The sequence below is a fragment of the Leopardus geoffroyi genome, chromosome B2 (assembly GCF_018350155.1).
Source record: "Leopardus geoffroyi isolate Oge1 chromosome B2, O.geoffroyi_Oge1_pat1.0, whole genome shotgun sequence".
NCBI lineage: Eukaryota > Metazoa > Chordata > Mammalia > Carnivora > Felidae > Leopardus > Leopardus geoffroyi.
In genome coordinates, this window is record NC_059332.1 from 144,397,755 (window position 1) to 144,416,505 (window position 18,751).

General features: G+C 46.7%; 1 protein-coding gene across 2 annotated transcripts in view; it reads right to left on the reverse strand.

Annotated features, from left to right (window-relative positions):
• The window catches only part of LOC123609258 (solute carrier family 22 member 2), a 31,643-nt gene extending 21,610 nt beyond the window's left edge, over positions 1-10,033 (reverse strand). Inside the window, exons 1-3 of one of the 2 annotated variants that reach the window (XM_045500206.1) lie at positions 9,301-10,031; positions 7,355-7,458; positions 1,927-2,081 (exon numbers count right to left, since the gene is read on the reverse strand). In XM_045500206.1, the coding sequence (XP_045356162.1) occupies positions 1,927-2,081; positions 7,355-7,458; positions 9,301-9,711 (670 nt within the window). In that variant the 5' untranslated portion in view covers positions 9,712-10,031. Of the gene's footprint in view, positions 1-1,926; positions 2,082-7,354; positions 7,459-9,300 lie in introns of both variants that reach the window. The other variant, XM_045500207.1, reaches the window with a different exon arrangement.
• Between the last annotated feature and the right edge of the window lie 8,718 nt (positions 10,034-18,751).

The following is an 18,751-nucleotide window of genomic DNA, read 5'->3' on the forward strand; positions in this document are numbered from 1 at the left end:
AGCAGGCTCCAGGCTGTGAGCCATCAGCACAGAGCCTGATGCGGGGCTGGAACTCACAAACCCCGAGATCATGACCTGAGCCGAAGTCAGATGCTTAACTGACTGAGCCACCCAGGTGCCCCATGTGATTGCTTTTTTTTTTTTTTAACCTAACCCAGTTGTTTCTAATTGCAAAAGTTTGATCTAGAGTAGTAAGGCAGGGGTAATTTAAGATGTGAATAAATGGATCAAGCACTGAATTGAGATTGTAAAGATTCTTATGTAAATGAACATCTCTTATATGAGTTAAGTATTTTCTTGCCAATCCTAATAATGCATGTAAATGTCTTGGAAACCTAGCAGTGGGTTTCCCAACTGATTGGAGTCTGCTAGCATTGGCTTGCACGAACCGCTTTATGAATTTTCAGGGATTCTGCAACTTGGTCATTAAACCCATTAACCTCAGTCATGGTGGGAGTATTTACAACTTAGGTAGCAGACAACTCCACAAATCAGGGCTCTTTATTTTCCGAGAGCCAGGTTGGCAGCGTAGCTCTGCATGTGGTATACGAATCAGCTTTACCCCATTCCATGGCTCCACCCTGACAGATGTATGACGTCTGCAGGACGCGGATTTAGGGGATAGTCATTTCGTTATCGCAAACACTCTGGAACTTCAATTCCAGATATTCCACGAGCCACAGACCTTTTGCTTTAAATGTTTAGTAATCGTGTTCAAGACGCCAACCATTTATAAACCAAATATAAATGCGCCCCCAAAATATTTCTAGGAATTACTGCAAATTCTCAAAAAGTATTTAAAACAGAGTTAAACAAAAGTCTGTGAGTGCTCAATAAATAGAAATATCTGCCTTTCAAAGTGGTTGCGGCCGCGGAGAGGTCTGAGGGTGGTGGGGAGGGAAGAGGTCAAGCAGCAAGGTGTACCTCAAGGACATTCAGAGGGACTGGAGAAGAGATCAATGGGCAGAAGGCTGAAGTTTAAATTTATACAATGAAATTACACATATTTCTACACATCATGTGTTCTAAAAACCAATTACTGATTGAATAACTGTACATTAATGAATTCCTTTGTTGCCTGGGAATACATTAGGGAGGTGCCTACCAAGACAGTAGCCTTCTGCATCTCACAGAGTTCCCCAAATGAACTTTACCAGGTGAAATTTGAAGCACACATATTCCAGCTCTTCATATTCTAGTTCTCATGGGGAATGAGAGTTTTATGATGGTGATGGTTTGGATTTCAAAGCTCCCGTTTCCCTTTGTATGGATGCTCTTTGAATGTAGCCAGGGGCAAGTAATGATGGCGTTAATCCCCCAGATCTAATCATGGTGCTAATTTTTCTCACTATGGCTTTAAAGGTGCTCTGCTATTTACTGGGATTCAAGTATTCTCCCGGACTCCGTGGAGTTTAAGCATAACTGGCTACCAGTGTGTGGGATGAAATGATATTCCTGGTCAGACAAATGGCTGTCGAATCTAGATTGCCCACGGGGCTTATATTCTCCGTTTTCTTGTATATAAATTGAGGAGAACAGTGGTTTGCAAGAATCCATTTATGCAAAACAGTGAAGTCCCTCATAAAGCTGATGTATGTCTCACCATTGAATTTTCTTTATGTATAGCCCTGGAGGGCTAGATTTTTCTCTGTATGTAACACCCCCGGGTATAGAAAGCTTTCTCCTAAAAAGTTATATTAGAATCTGGATGGTATGTTTACCCTCATTTCTGCCTTCATTGTTTTCTTTATAGAAAGAATGTAGACTGAGTTGCTGAAAAGATTTTAGAAATACTTTTGATAGAGAAAAAAAAAATCTCTCAACATTTTCTTGAAGCTGGGTCCGTTTTGGGGCCCAGCCCTTCCCTTCTCCTATGGATTTTGGCACAATGTCACTTAATTCTCCAAGCAGCAGCCACATTCTTACTCAGGATGTAGCCTATAAGCCAGCCTGCCTTGCTGACCAGCCCCTGGATCAAACGGAAAATTAACACCCAGGTATAGTTTGGGGAAACGGCCAGCAGGAGGCCTGATGCAGCATTTATGAGGATCGTAACCAGTAGGCAGAGCTTACGGCCAAACCTGCAAGGAGAGAAAATAGAATTAGATTAGATTCATGAAGGCTGTAGAAAATGCACAGAAGTTATGGAAGTCTCAAGAGGAGGTTGGCTCTGAATTAGGCAAACTCAGGAGACGCGGATTGATGCCCACCTAGGGAGAATCCCTGACTTTAGGTCAGTTCACTTTAGTACTTTTCCCCAGGGCACTCTGTGAAAATTCTATGCCTCATTCACCCCAGGGCCCCAGAACCTTCTCAGTCTCACACTGTGGAGGGTCTTCAGGCAGGGGGTGACTCTTCCAGGCCACCCAGGGGCCCATCTGGGCCTTCCATCATCGTATAAGCTGGGGCCTCTGCACCAACAGTCTCCACCAACTGCCCGCCCCAGAGAGTTTTTCTTTCGGAAAAACAAAAATTTCAGTACTGCCTTTGGACTTTGTGGTATTTGCATGTCTCCCCGGAAATGGTCTCTGGTGTCAGCTGCGGGGGCGGAGGGCCTTTGTCGTGGAGTACCCCAGGTTAGCTTCTTCACATTCTATCTGAGAGACTTGGGTTTTCATCAGCTTAGGGACCTGGAGGGGGTCCCAGGACACAGAGGAGGGGAAAACTTTGAAACCTGGTTGAATCTTGGCCTTACCAATTACTCCGATGTCTGTGTTAGTCAACCTTTCTCTTTCCTCAGCTGGAAAAGACCTGTCCTACCCAGTCGACAAGAGGGTTAAGTGAGATATTACACGGAAAGAGCTAGAGACACTGGCTTCCTTTCCCCCCATGTCTTTCCTTCTGTGTGTCAAGCAGGCTGTCTGAGAGTTGACTTGGGACAGAGCACTGCTAATTCATGTTGTCATCGCGTCCGCCTTGTTTGGTTCTAAGAATCGTCCTAGTTGGCTGTTAATGGGTATTTTAAAGATTCTTCATAGAAGGCAGTCTTTACTTATCCACTGCAAACTCAAGTCACGGACTGTTTTATGTCATTCCTTTGCACATTTGATGGTGGCTGAATATTTTTTAATAGTTACTCTGCTCCTAGGCTACTACGTCCTAGCGACCATTTCAATACCAGCTGACCGTTTGAAAAGAATCCACGACATCCTTAACAATTATCGGGGAATGTTAATGCTTTAAATCGGAAATTGAAAGATCAAGCATTCTCATGAGTGATACATGTAAACCGCTGAACTTCTTTCTTTTTTTTTTTTTTATGACTACTTATTTATTTTGAGAGTGACAGAGCACGATCATGCATGAGCTGGGGATGGGCAGAGAGGGAGAGAGGGTGAGAGAAAATCCCAAGCAGGCTCCATGCTGCCAGCGCAGAGCCCGACGTGGGGCTCAGTGTCACAAACGGTGAGATCATGACCTGAGCTGAAATCAAGAGTTGGACGCTTAACCGAATGAGCCACCCATGTGCCCCTAAACTGCTAAACTTCTTAAGACACTGTTTGGACCATTGATTTCTTAATTCTCAGTCAATCGTTCCCCAGTGTAAATATCTGCCTCTTTGGCCTTTTATTCAAAGTCTTCCAAAATCCCATCTTGACAAAATGTTTTAGCCTTTCTTCTCCCGTGTTCTCCTACCCACACCCCTTCCTTTACCCTGAAAGAGTCTTTAAACATTTGTTCAGGTGATAGCTCTTTAGCTTCCCAAGTTGACCTGGGCCTCCCATACTAGTCATGCTCCTGTAGATGGACAAAATCCTGTGGCTGATAAGAGGGAATATTTACCATTGGAAACTGAGAGCATGAAAACCTTCAGAAAATCAAATCTGTGATGCAGAAAAACTTCAGTGGGGGACACGTGCCAAATAAAGTCACGACGCCATTCCAAAACTATGGCATGGTTGGGAGAAGTTTTGGAGATCTGGGATAGTGGTTTGGGACTTTTTCTGCCTGCAACACAACCACGTAAGTGGTTAAATGAAAAACAAAGAGCTGAAACAGGACAGGGGGGTGGATTCCAGTATTTCTGGCTTCATACGTATTTGACTACTTGTCACTCAGAATGTGGGCAGGGTCATCCGCATCGTGTAGGAGGGGTTAGAAATGCAGGCTCGGGGCTCACTCTAGGCCTGCTGGATCCGAATCAGAGTTTTAACAAGATTCCCAGCTGGTTTACATGCACATTAATGTCTGGGGGGCACTGCTTTCATTTCACCGAGCCTCAGGTTCCTCATCTGCAAACTGGGAATAACAAAATCATGTTTAAAAGGCTGTGATGAGTCTAAATGACCTGTAACACATCAGTGTGCCCAGTACAGTGCCTGGCACATGGTCGGTAGTGGAGAACTTGTTTTGGAAGATTTCACATAGCTGGGTAAGTTTGACTATGACCCGTTGAGACTCCGATTCTGCTCGGATCTAGTTCCATCACGAAATATAGAGGAGTGGGGGCTGGCTCTTGTTAGTTGGTCATTAGGATCTCAGAAGATTTGCAAGCTAATTGTTAAACACAGCCACTGTTAGAAATTAAATCCTAAACTTAAAATTAAGGAAATTAGATTAAAAACAAGTGTAATAAATATGCAAAACATTGCTTCCTAATTACTCTTTCGTGTTCGGCCATTATCTATGCTCACGAGATTATTTACCTCTGTCTGCTGTATCCGTACAGTGGAAATACCATACAATGTTGCCTATTTCTGGTCAACCCTGTGTCCAGTGACCTCACTTTGGTAGCTTGAAATGGACCACCGTGGGAGTACTTACACCAGGGACATCAGCAAATTCTACACACCAGGCCTTTATCCCTCAGAAAGCCAGTCATTAAACATTTACAGGCATGCCACTAAATACAGAACTTACAATTACCCACCAGTAGAGTAAAAAATCTGGAATTGGTGAGAGATTACTCTTTTTTTTTTTTTTTTTTTTTTTTTTTTTTGCATCAGGTGATACTAAAAAATGTTCTTTAGGAGGTTTGAATGATGACATAAGTTAGACATATTATTAGGGGCTTGTTTTCAAATTCTCTAACACATGCCCTTCCTTCCTTCTTCCCTTCCATCAGCAAAGCTGACTTTCAGAAAGTTGACATGGTGTAAAACTCAGTATTCTTATTTGCAACCTTTTCATAATATCCTCCTGGTTTTCTTCTAAAAGATACCCTAATCAGCTGTTGGTTCATATCTTTAAAAAGCATCACAGAAAGCAATCGATTTTATTAATGTTAGTTTAATCCGTAGCACGAAATGATTTTCCGTGAGATTTTGTACCATTGTATAGAATCTGAATATTGTTCAGAAAAAAGCATTAATTATGCAAAAGATAACTTGCTTTTTCTTTTTAATCCAACGGCTGTTGTGCTATTGCAGACTCTCACCCGCATATGCAAGTAGAACAGAAGAAGGGGCAATAAACAACAGAAACTCAGACGATTTAAGAAACATAAATGGGGGCGCCCAGCGGCTCAGTCGATTGGGTGTCTGACTCTTGATTTCAGCTCAGGTCATGATCTCAGGGTCATGAGACTGAGCCCCGCGTCGTTGGGTTCTTCACTGAGCATGGAGCCTACTTCAGATCCTCTCCCTCTCTCTCCCTCTTGCCCTCCCCAGCTTGTACTCTCTCTCTCTCTCTCTCTTTCAAGAAAAAAAAGGAAAAGAAATGGAGATTTGTATATAGCTTTTTGGGGAAGAATAGTGAGTAATCAACTTTACATAGAAGATTTCAACAATAGGAGCAAAATAATGAGATGAGGTCATCCAAGAAGGTGGATAATTGACTCAGGATTATAAGTCAGGAATGCACTGTCAGTGGGGAATTATAACCTGTCTCCTTCTCTGTGAGTGGGGTGAGAATAATTAACTCATTTATTTAACCAGCCGAGACGTTCAGTCACCTATTTGCTCACTTCCATCCTGGCAGCTGAGTGTTAGTATTCCCACCTAATGGGAAGGAAGGAGTGGAGAGGGGGCAAGGAGGCAGGGGGCCGGACAGCCACACACTCTAGACCGTCCCTTGCCTGCAGCTCTCTTGACTTAAGGGCTCATCTCCAAACCATCGACCTATTGGTTGTGGGGCAATGAAAATAAAAGCAAATGACCTTCCTTTTTACCTCACAAGCCTCCCACACAAAATCCCAGGAAGAACCTTTGAAGGAGGGCGGAGCAGACAGTTGCTGAAGTGGAGCGATGGATGGACTGCCCTGTGGCTCAGCGGCCTCGACTGCCATCCCCTCTCCCTCCCGCCGCCACAGTGGGCCGGGGCTGTGAACACGCAGATGCCCCTGGGAGGGGATGGATTAACTATTGTTACCAATCTTTAACTCATTTGCAAGTTTCCATCCAGCCTGACCATATAGCATCATCAAAGAAAATATTCTGCTTACATTTAATATAATACAGGTTTGGGTTTATCTCTACCACAGATCTAGTTGGGGAAAGCAATAAGCATAAAGCGTGTTTACCTAGATTATATGTATTTATTATATAGTTACATAGCACTAGCTCTGGTTATTTGCGAGAATGATACTGTTCAAACACTGGAGCACAGTGCCTGGCACATGGAGAACACCCAATAAATAGTTGGTATTTCAAGTGCTCAAGTATCAAGTATAAAGCAAATTTTGCTGTTCCTTTCTCTTTTGAGGACTCCGAAAAATATCTCATTGTATTAGTACGACTCACTGAAAACTAGCTCCCTGAACCGGACCTCCTCAGAGGACCATCTGCTGTATGCTCCACACACAGAGGTCTTTCCTCGTCTCTCTCCGGGAACACTGACATTGTGATAGTGGATATTTACCTCTGTCAGGGTAGACGGCCCCTGTGTCCCTTTTACCAGATTATAACCTAGGTTCCGTACCTACAATTACATCTGTCCCCGGGATCCCTATCAGGAATTCTGTGACCCAATGGGCTAGGCAAGGACAGCTGCAGGGCAGGTCTACACTGGCTTTGGGTCTATGAGACGCAGGCAGAGGAGGGAGAGCTTAGGAGCCCTGATGGTTCATGAATGGGGACCTAGTGATGAGGCCAATGAACTGGGGATCACAAAAGGGATCAAATCATTTATTACTCTCCCTTCTAACCCTAGGCTTCTGGATAGTCCACGCGGAAAAACTGCTGCCCAATATAGAACATTCCTCTGTGACCCCAGGGAATTAGAAAACAGACACGTCGGCCATGGTTATCAAAGCAGTGGAAGACGTCTCAAATTGTCAAGATGGCTGCCATGAGGCCAGGAAACTGTGGTCTGTGTGCTTTGGGAAAGGATGCTATTCAAGCAGGGGCAGGTGAATCCTCGCGTTTTCCGGACCTGCGGGACTATTTAAATTCCACCACATTTGTGTGACACCCACCTGTCTGCTATGTAGCCGATGCCCACAGAACCGATAAAAAATCCTACATTCACAGCCGACTGAAACAGGTCCAGCATCCAGGAACTGGCACACACTAGGTTAAACTGCCGAGGGGCGAGAGGTTTCCCGGGTCAGGAGAGAAAACAAAATCCTGTTAGACACAGCTCAGCCCAGGGAACTCCTCGAATATTCCTTGCCTTGAGCTGATGTGGATGAAGGGCAATAAACCAACTGTTTTTTTTTGCTTATGTGAATTTTCCTTATACAACCAAAAGATTTGTCCCACGATCTATTTAGGCTTCCACCTAGAAGCATGTCATGAAGCCAAAATCTGTTGTTGGCGAAACCAGCTGAAATCAGGTAAGTACTCCATGTTGCTCCATTTTCCCTTTCTAATGTTAATACGAAAAAGCAAATGGGTGTGTAAGCTGGATGCCAACGCTGGCCCGAGGGAGCTGGGGTATTCCGCGTCTCTTTGCTGTCTCTTTAACAGTAGGGGAATCGGGGTCGGGGGGGTGTCTGAGTCAGTTAAGCTTCCGGCTCTTGATTTCAGCTCAGGTCATGATCTCGTGGCTCGTGAGATCGAGCCCCGCATCGGGCTCCTTCTGACAGTATGGAGCCTGCTTGGGATTCTCTCTCCCCTGCCCCTGCTCATGCTCTCTCCCTCTCTCTCACAAAAATAGATAAATACACATTTAAAAAAATAGTAAGGGAATCTGGAATGTTTTCACAGCCTGCTACATTCGCTCTCATTTGGAGCAAGAGGCAATGTTGAAGGAACAGGTGGAAATTTGGTTTCTAGAGTGAGCTGTTAACTCTGTGGCCTTGGGCAAAATTTTTCTCTGTTCTGGGCCTCAGTTTTCTCATCTCTGTATGAAGGGATGAGATTAGCGACGTTGTAAAGCCTCTTGAAATTGTATGATGTTATATCTGTGATCTCTATCTACGGTTTCATGTAAGCATCGGACCATTTAAGAAAAGCTCCTGTACCGGGGAGCCTGGGTGCCTCAGTCGGTTGGGCCTCTGACTTCAGCTCAGGTCATGATCTCTTGGTCTGTGAGTTCGAGCCCCGCGTCGGGCTCTGTGCTGACAGATGAGAGCCTGGAGCCTGCTTCGGATTCTGTGTCTCCCTCTCTCTCTCTCTCTGCCCCTCCCCTGGGTATGCCTCTGTCTCTGTCTCTGTCTCTCTCTCTCCCAAAAGCAAATAGACATTAAAGAAAATTTTTTTAATAAAAAAAAAAAAGAAAAGCCCCAGTACCTAAATGTCTGTTTATACAGAATGTCTTCACGTTACCCAAGCAGTGATTTTAAATTAAGCCAGGCAGCTGGCTTTCTCTGTATTTTCAGAATAAATGCACCCTCCCATTTTGGTTTGCCTCCAATAAAAGCAGGTCCCCATTTTTTTTTTTGTTTTCTCTGTATTTATTAAAAGGAGGCTTCACAATTAGATATTAATGTTGACTGTAGTTTTTAATAAAACAATAGCGCCATAGCAGAAACTTCAACCCCAGATGGTTTTTATGCAAACATTTTGAGCAAATCCAAGAGAAAAAAGTAGCTATCAAGAGAAAAATGTATCGTATCATGGTAAGGCACCGTTCAGGTGAGTTCCATGAACTTTCAGGCTCCAGAAAAAAGAGGCTTAAAAATTTTCCTTTTCCTGGAATTATGTCCAAGAATTCGGCTATGCTTTTCCTTGTTTCTTACCCCTGAAACTTACATAAACTGGAATCATTATTGCCAGAATTTGACGAAGTTTTAACTAATTCACTCATCCTCCAGACAAATAAGAGGCTCCATGTTCTTGTCGGAAATGAGGATTTTATAAGATCCTTTGAGCCCCCAAATCACGTCCAGACAGCGTAAGAACCAGGCCTTACTGGCTTCTCCCTTAAGAAAAGCCAGTGTATTGGCTCTCGCCTGCCCTGAGTCCTGCACTCACTCACCTCGGTCACGATGGACGAGCCGGGCGTTTCGTACACCCAGCCGTGCCGACAGGGGCCCAGCGGCAGGTGGCTCCTGTTGGCCGCCAGGCCGGCCAGGGGGTCCGCGCAGCTGAGGGCGCTCTGGTTCCAGTCCACCTCGTAGCGGCGGCACTGGTGAGGGGACGCCTCGCCCGCGGCCCCCGGGCCCGGCGCTGTGTAGTTCAGCTCCTCTGCCAGGCTCCAGCCGCATCTCCGGCTCAGCTCGGCCACCCCGGGGCTCAGGCAGCGGTGATCCGGGGTGAAGGCCAGGAAGACGATGCCCACGTAGATGGGGGTGAACGCGGCCGAGAGCAGAGCTAAGAGAAAGAACGTCTGCTTCTGGAAGAAGTTAAATTCCCCTATGTGCTCTAGGATGTCATCCACAGTTGGCATTATTATCGGAGGCAGGAGTCCTGATGCTCTTCCCCGGGCTGGTGCGAGTGGCCCCGAGTGAGGCCGTGGCCGGCTCAGTTCAGCTCTTATCCAAAAGTCAGAGGGTTGGAGGGAGTTTACTTTAGAATGAGACCAACCTTTGATCCAGCCTTTTACTTGGCCAGGCTAATTTCCAACTGTGCCCTCCTCCAGCGGACATGTGTCCTGCCGCTCTCCCGAGGTGCCCTGAGCAAGAAACAGGGCCAGATGTCGTGTGTGTGGTAAGATCACTCCCCAAGAGCTTGCCTTACCTCACCCCAACCCCACAATCAAGCCCTCCTCTGTATCACCCAGGGAGAAATCGGAGAGCGTTCACGTATCACGGGCCTGTTAATCTTTCCCCGGTAGGCTAAGCGTCCAGGAAATTAATATATTCGTATCTCACCCACGCAGCCAACCTCCTCTCTAAGGTGCTACAGAGAACGCACACGCATTTGGCTTTGCTCGCCAGTGTGATGTGAATCATGGTCTTGGGTCAGAGCTCTTGTCTGGATTCAGAGCGGTTTGCGGTTTCTACCACCGGCCTCAGTCTACAAACAACAGCGAGCACACTGGGGATACACGCTTGTTTTGATTCCCCCACCCCCCCCCCCCCCCCCAGATTTTATAATTCTGCTTTTCAAAGAATGCCAACCTGGCATTCTTGTGTTTCAACCCTGAAGTGTCCTTCCCTTGACCCGTTTGTGGGGAAAGAATAAAATGTTCACCACACATACAGGTCACGTGTAAATGCAGGCAGGCAAGAATGTTTTTATTTTTCTTCTTTCGTCCGAGAGATTTCCGCCCGCGGTCAAGGATGCCTCTTTAGGTTGGTGTTGGGTGCATCCAAACACCAGACAAACAGTCAGTCCGTCTTTCCTGGTGTGCAAAAGGATCCTTCCTACAGCGGGAAGCTGCCCCATGGAGAAGGTGGCCTGTGGATATATCTGCATATGAAAACACCAGAAATTTAATCTCGCTTTCTTTCTTCCTTTTCTTCTGTTGACTAGTCAGTGGGTATGATAATGGTCCTAAAAGTAGTGGCTCATGAGGATCGTCCTCTCTCCTGCAGTTTTGAGCTTCTTGTTTTCTTGAAAAAGCAAGACGCGGGTGCCTGTTGGGACCCTATCAGCCTCTGCTGCGCCGGGGTTGGCTCACAGGGGTGCTCTGCTTGGCGCAGGGGTGCATCAGGCCGGGCGGGTCCCTACCGCTGTCCTCCTCAGTTTGCCATTGGCCGCGTGAGTGGGTTCAGACCCTGCGGGACCAAGAGTTTGGGGGAGAATTTCTGGCACTAAAGTTATAATGACAAAGCCCATCGCAATTATCCCCACTGACTAGTCAATAGAAAACAAAACAAAAAAACCCAACGAGAAATGGATTACATTTGGGGTTGCATCATGACTATCCGAGGCCAGAGGTAGGCGGTGGCGAGCGGGGATCTCACCTCCTGGAAAGCTGTGGCTCATTCTGCAGCCACCGTGGGTGCTGGGAAGCATTTATGAGAGACGAGGCTGTGGGCCCACGAATCCGAGACACGTTCCAGTTCATGCATCAGGAGCTCCTGAGATGGAGAGAGTTTTCAAATACAAATGAAAAGTCGTTCATAAAATCAAGGTCAGATAAGTAATGCCAACCAGCAAAAAGATGAGAGTGTCGAACAAGAAAAATATACTTTCAACTTTTGCTTCCAGGAAATATGGAGTAGATGTACTTTGCTTTTTTCTTCCCACTCAGTACAACTAAGGCCCCTGGATGCTATTTATAAAACAATTCTAAGAGACCGAACCGTGGAAATAAAGTCAGACTGGCTTGGGACATCCGGGCCCAGAGACACGGTGGGTGAGTTTCCTTCCGGGTTTTCTTTCCGCTTCACGTAAACCAGACTGGGTGCTGGAGAAGCCCGCCAGCCAAAAATACCAATAGAGGCAGGCACCCTGAGCCCCAGCAAAAGCCTGCTCTCTCTAGATTCCCAGGAATAAGTCAAAACTTTTTTTTATGAGCCCTGTGGACATCTCGTTCCTCTTTCATGTGTTTTGGTCGGTATCTTACTGACTTCAAATCATCTTTGTCTCTCCAAATGGTCTTGGAAGAATGTCCGAACGCCATGTGATGTAGCCTTCCTTTCAGAGTTGCTGTCTGCAATTCTGCAGGGTGATTTAGTCACCTGAACAAGTGTGCTGAGCACCTTGGACATTATTCCCTAGCTGGGAACAACTCGCAGGGACCAGCTGTCACCTAGACCAGCCTCGGACAAATGTGTGGATCCCTCAACAAGATCCTCAACCTCGGAGGCTTCCAGCTTCGCTGCCTGAAATTTCTAGTTACGGAAAGGTGCCATCTTATGTAATTCTGGTGCCTGTCCCTGTCCAACCTCTACCTACTGGACCTCGTTCTCCTCTCCGGATGACCAGAATGAGGACTTCTTCCTCTTTGAGGGGACACTCGTCACACGGTAGAGGCCTGCACCACTGCTGAGGCCGACGTGAAGAGACTCAGGTGGTCTGTGCTTTCTCCTCAGAGTCAAACATGGCCAGCTGTGGCTTTGGTCTTAGCACCGCGCCCTCCCCCTCCAGCCTCTTCTCCCAGGTGCCGATGACAGAAACCGGAGGTGGACTTACAGGGCGCCGCAGCCTGGGACCGAGAGCATGGCACGGAACGGAGGAAGGAATGGAAGGGACGTTGTCTGCACGGAATCTGCCCCAGGTAGCCCTCGAGGGGCTGTGTTCGTGCGACTTCTCTCCCGTCATCTGAACAACACCCCTGTGCGGTGGATGTGAATGCTTCTTTTTCACAGACGGGGATGCCGAGGATCAGAGCAGTTTAGGGACTTCCTCAGGGTCAGCTAGCCGGTAAGGATGGGTCAGAACCGGAGGCGAGGGTGTCCCTCGCTTCCCCTGCCTCCCGTCATTCACCAGAAATGCTGTGAGAGTGGGCTCCTTAAAAAGTGACCGAGGTCGTGAATCTTGACTCCAGTCCCAAGAACCCAGAGGTGGTCCTGACTGCCTCTTACTAGGACACCAGATCTTCATACCGGGAACAAGAGGGCACCGGGTGAGAAGCAAGATGAGTGTTGTTTGCCAAGGAGAAATGATGTTGAAATGCACCATGAATTACTTAGAGTAAACAATCAGATAAGGAGAAGGTAAGACCTCAGATCACTTACAGCAACTGGTTGCCTGTCGTCCACACTTTCCCATGGGCTAGGAGCACAGGCACAAAGCCCACAGCACGGCTGCCGTAACACCCACCCTTGGCAGATGACAGACCAGACTCCACAGCAAAGCCACAGGCAGCTGAGCCACTGGACAAGAGAAACCACAGAGGGAGATGCGGGACCCATATCACTTCCCGTGGTGTTGGGGGGTTGCTTATACACTCACAAGTATGATAAGGGGCAAATCTGATCCTATGGTGAATGATCATTTAATCCACATCATCTGATGATGATTATAATTAATATCAGCACTATTTCTCAATCTGTTAGCAGGTTCTTTTGCAATGTAAATAATTATTGTCCCCAGGCTGCTAACTTCTGGAGGCACGGAGGAAGGCTGGTTGTGTCTACACGAACTTTCCCAGCTCTCCCCACGGGAGGACGGGGACTGGTTCAGGTGGGCAGTTCGACTCCTACTCGGCAACAAGCCAGGCATTGGGTCCTTGAAGGACGACAGGGCAGAGCCAGGTGACCCATCAGCAAGGGAGAGGAGGGTCTCTGGTCTTGTGTCGTGCAAGATGGCTTTAACACTAGATGTCCGATACCGTGAAAAAGCAAGATGTGGCCCTGGGTCAGTGCTGCCCCTCGGGTAAGTTGAAGTGTACTCGAGACAAGGATGACTGAAGACAGATTATCTCGCGGCGATGCACGTTTTGTTTTCTCTCCGTGACTCACAGGGATGACGGCGGGAGGCCAGGTGGGGCCAGGAGGGGCGGGGCCACATAGACCATGGTCCGGCCTTGCCCCAGGGCATCTGTGTCATCCGGGAAGGCTCCTAACTCGTGAACTGGCTACTGTACCCAAGTCGGAGAGCTGATGTGCAGGAACACACGGGACTACCCTGTGTGGTTCACACTGGTCCGTGGTGATTCACGAGACCTTCCTCACTCCGTCCCTCGCTTCTCCCTGTTCCCCTCCTCCTTGTCCCCCAACCTTATCTTGCACTTGCCGGGGTCTTCTGCAATTCCCTGCTGCCCATGTGCATTGCTGCCAGCTGGTTAGGCATCGGGTCCTGTGGCCAGCCATGGTGGCAAGAGATCCGCTTGACCAGAACATCGGATGGAAAGGACCTCAGGCGACATCGGAATAGCACCGCGCTTAAATTCCCCGCAGACATCTGTCCCAGATAGTCACACACAAATGCTTCCTAGGTCAGGTGAGCACAGTCCGTTGTTGGATGTTACAGATTGCTGGAAAGATCTCCCGCCTATTGGATCAGAACTTGTCTTCCAAAATCTCCCACACACTTGGACGTGGTTCTCCTTTTTTGGGGTCAGGTAGGTTAAGTTAAAACTTTCCTACACAGAACTTTAGATGTTGGAAGATGACTTTCTTTGACCTTGGCCTCTCTTCAGGAGTAGACCCTCCCATTCCGCCGGCACAGGCGTTCAGTTGTCCCCACCCCCGGGGACAGCCCTGACGTGCAAGATGGCTTCTTTCTTCCCTTAACGGGCTGCATCCAGAACCCCACACAGCACGCGGGTGGGGTGGTATATGTGTGCCACACAGCCAGCTGGTTGCTTTCCAAGCACGGTTGGGGCCACGGCAGAGGAGGCCACTGCTTAATCAGCCCACTGTATTTACCTTCCTGCTGAGGCTGGAGGCCCAAGGGCTCGTGGCAGCTCCCTTGGAGCTCCCTTCAATAACGACATCTTTTCCTTTGTTCACTGGTTCTCTTTTCCCTACGAAAGGATGGCTCTGTGCTTATTCCTTTTAAGCATGGAAGTCAGAGTCAGATGGGTGTGAGATCAGGAGGTCTTTGCCGGGAGGGGGAGGCTTGAGCGTCACGTTGCTGGTTCTAAGTCCCCTCCCTCCGGTAGCACCTTCTCTCTCCCATAATGTGTCCGCCTCCACACCCAGGCTGGTAGCTGTCGGCCTGGACTCTGCACTTTAAAATACAAGACACCCCGGGGGGCCTGGGTGGCTCAGTCGGTTAAGAGTCCGACTCTTGGGGCGCCCGGGTGGCTCAGTCGGTTAAGCGTCCGACTTCAGCCAGGTCACGATCTCGCGGTCCGTGAGTTCGAGCCCCGCGTCGGGCTCTGGGCTGATGGCTCGGAGCCTGGAGCCTGTTTCCGATTCTGTGTCTCCCTCTCTCTCTGCCCCTCCCCCATTCATGCTCTGTCTCTCTCTGTCCCCAAAATAAATAAACGTTGAAAAAAAAAATTAAAAAAAAAAAAAAGAGTCCGACTCTTCATTTCAGTTCAGGTCGTGATCTCACGGTTCATGAGTTCAAGCCCCAGGTCGGGCTCTGGACAGTGCAGATCCTGCTTGGGATTCTCTCTCTCCCCTCTCTCTCTGCCCCTACTTTACTTGCTGTCTCTCTCTCTCAAAGTAAATAAGCTTAAAAACATGAAAATAACATACCATTTTATTTCTTATGTAAAATTAACTGCAGAGTATTGGGGCTTCAGTATCCAGAGCTCCTCGATTTAGCAGCTCAGCATGTCCAGTTCTGTTGGCCAAAGCAAACACCCGATTGATATCCAAACACCATTTAAACTGTCACGGGTGGTTAACCTCTCCAAGAGCCAGCAAAGAGTGAACTTGGTTGGATTGCTTTCTTCAGAGAGATAGTGAATCCAGGTGGCAGAGGAGGAACACCCTTTAAGTGTTACCTGGAGAACTATTGGAGACTGAGAAGAATCGTTGAGACTTTAATTTCTATGGGGCGCTTGGGTGGCTCAGTTGTGAAGCGTCTGACTTCGCCTCAGGTTTGTGAGTTCGAGCCCCGCGTCGGGCTCTGTGCTGACAGCTGGGAGCCTGGAGCCTGCTTTGGATTCTGTGTCTCCCTCTCTCTGCCCCTCCCTCTCTCTCTCTCTCTCTCTCTCAAATGAATAAATGTTAAGAAAAAATTTTTTAAAGATTTTCATTTCCATAAGTCTCAGCTTTTATTATTTTTTAAAATTTAGGATTAGTGACCAGTTTCTTCCTTGACCAAGTTATTGTTGCTTAAAACCATTTATCCAAAGCACAGAGGATAACAGTGTTTACAACCTCTCATCTGCTTATGATGTGGCACAGATGCACGAGGAAGGAGGGAAGGAGGGAAGGAAGGACAGAAGGAGGGAAGGAAGGAAGGAGGGAGGGAAGGAAGGAGAAAAGGAGGGAGGGAAGGAAAGAGGAAAGGAGAGAGGAAAAGAGGGAGGGAAGGAGGGAGGAAAGGAGGGAGGGAAGGAGGGAGAAGACGACTGACAACTGGTACACGTCTTTTCTGCTTCTTTGTCCTTTCTTGCTTCCTCTGCCTGCAGCATCCTGATGCTCTTGCCTCCACCGTGGACCATGAAATTGAAGGTGAGGATGCCTGACCCCAAACCAAAGGGGACAAATTCCATGGTGGCTTTGTGGCATAGAGCCTCCCTGCAGGTACTATGATGATTTCTTTTGGCTTTTTCATGAGAAAGTAACAAATGTCTATTTAAATCATTGTTAGTTCGGATCTGTGTTACCTTGCAGTGGAACCTAATATTTTTAAAAAACATTTATTTATTTTGAGAGAGAGAGGGGGGGACAGCACATGAGCAGGGGAGGGAGAAAGAGAGGAAGAGAGAGAATCCCAAGCAAGTTCCATGCTGTAAACCCTGAGCTCAACACAGGGCTCTATCCCAGAAACCATGAGATCATGACCTGAGGCAAAATCAAGAGTTGAACGCCTAACTGACAAGCCACCCAGGTGCCCTAGGAACCTAATCTTAACAGAAACTCCTATCACTTAGAAATTCCAGATGACTTGGCTACTCATTTATCATGTAAATACCAATTCAGCAGCCCACAGTACAAACGGCCATTTGAGAAAAAATTCTAAGCAGATATCAGAATAATTCATTATACAGTTTGGGCAATAAAATCAAATTCCACTGGATTTTGAAGTTATAGAAGTGATTTGCTGACCCCAAAATTAGAGATATAAAAGTCAGTGCCCAGCTTGGGGGCCAAAAGGAACCCAGTGATCATTGTGTGGTATAATGAAACATGTACTAGACTAGAAAAGAATCTGTACTTTGTCTTAGATGGGCTATCTCACCCAGTTACTTTAAGCTAGTCAGTTAATGAGTCTCAATTTCCTCTTCCATAAATAGAAGAGAATGACCCAGATTCTCTAGGGTTCCTTTCACATGCCATAATTTAAGGACTTTGAGATTTGCTGGTGGTAAATCCAGTCTGTTATGTCATGCACAGATAGACTCATAAAACTTATTATGCTAGAGATCTATCATCACAGCATAAATAGATGTAAACATTTCCCTCTTTCGCTCAGACTTCCACTTTAGCATAGGCAGAGCCAAGTTGGTTCGTGCGAGGCGTATGGTTTCTGAATCAACGGCCACCCACGTCCTCTTGGTTTCCTTGGATTATCGGCCTGTCTAATTAAGAGAAAAACTATCCAGCATATCACTGATATAACCACTTCCTCTAGAAATTCTTCATTTTTTTTTTAAATAAAGACAAATTCAACTGGAAGTCTAGGAAAGATCCGTGGACTTCCTGCTGAAACGAGCGACCATGGGAAGTTACCAAAGTGTTGGGTTTATATCTGAGATTCCCTCAAGATCAGCTCTCAGAGTTTTAGTTTCTTTGATTCAGGAACAGTGAGGACAGAGAGCCTAAGCTCATGGTTTTCATAGGATTGGAAGTCAATTAAGGGACCAGCAAGCTGTATTTCATTTACCCAGAGCAAGCAAAAAAGGAATACGATGTGAGGCGTGTAACTGAGATTTAAAGTTTTTAAAAATTTTACCTCTTTTCTTCATATTAATGGGTGACATAATTCATTCTTTAGGGAAAAGAGTGAATTTGTTCTAAAAGCTAAAATGAACAAGGGTGGAAATGAACAAAAACCACCCAAATGAGAAGAAGCAAATGCTGTTTATTTGGCGCTTGGTGGAACAAGGGAGTCAGGCACCATCACTTGTGTTTCGGCAGAGACTCAAAGGCAGGCAGGGTGGGAAGCTTCTCAGGGAAGAAAGGAATGTCTCTGGGTGCGTGGTGACGGAGGCTGTGGGCACGGGGCTGCTGGGGGCAGCCAACGAGGAGGGGGGCATCCATGGGATTGCTTAGGGGCACAGAGTTGGCTTTTCTTGGCTGCTTATAAATGGGAAACAGGGACAAAAATGAGGAAAAGCTGTCAATTATTAATCGGGTCCTGGCCATTTTAGTTTGATTGCTACAAGTGGTTATCTGGCTTTCCGGACTGATTGCTGCAGTCAGTCTGTTTGCGTGTTTACATCTTCTGTCTCTCACAAACTAGTCATTTGTTAGAATAAGCTTTAGCTGCTCTGTGCAAAGAAACCAAACTGGCATTGGCTGGGGAGACAGAACCATGTGATGGGTTGTAGTCACAGAAAATGATATGTGATATCATGTTTGGGGGTGTGATTCTCAGACCTCATCAGAAAAAAATCACCAGGAAAAATACAGATCTCAGAGCGGAGCAACTTTCTTCTAGACTCTCCTAGACTCTAGGGCTCTGAGATTGTAATGGTGCAATCAACAATCCAATTTTCCTATTTCATTGAAGAAAAACAGCTCTATCAAAGTGAGGGGAGAAGCCTGGTAGGGGTCCTTATTCTAGAAGATTCTCTAACCTTTTTTCCTTCAAATATTATTTCGTTTTTCTCCCCTTCAAACATTATTTCTGCTCCATTCTCCCAACTGGAGTCTTTTCATAAATAATTTGGAGTTTTTCATTCTTTCATTCGTTTAAAAAAAACTTTTGGTCTATTTTTTCCATCTCCTTATTTCTCTGTATTAAAGTCTGCTTTGTTCTCCGAGATATTTTCAACTGATGAGTTTCCTCTTCTGCTGTATTTA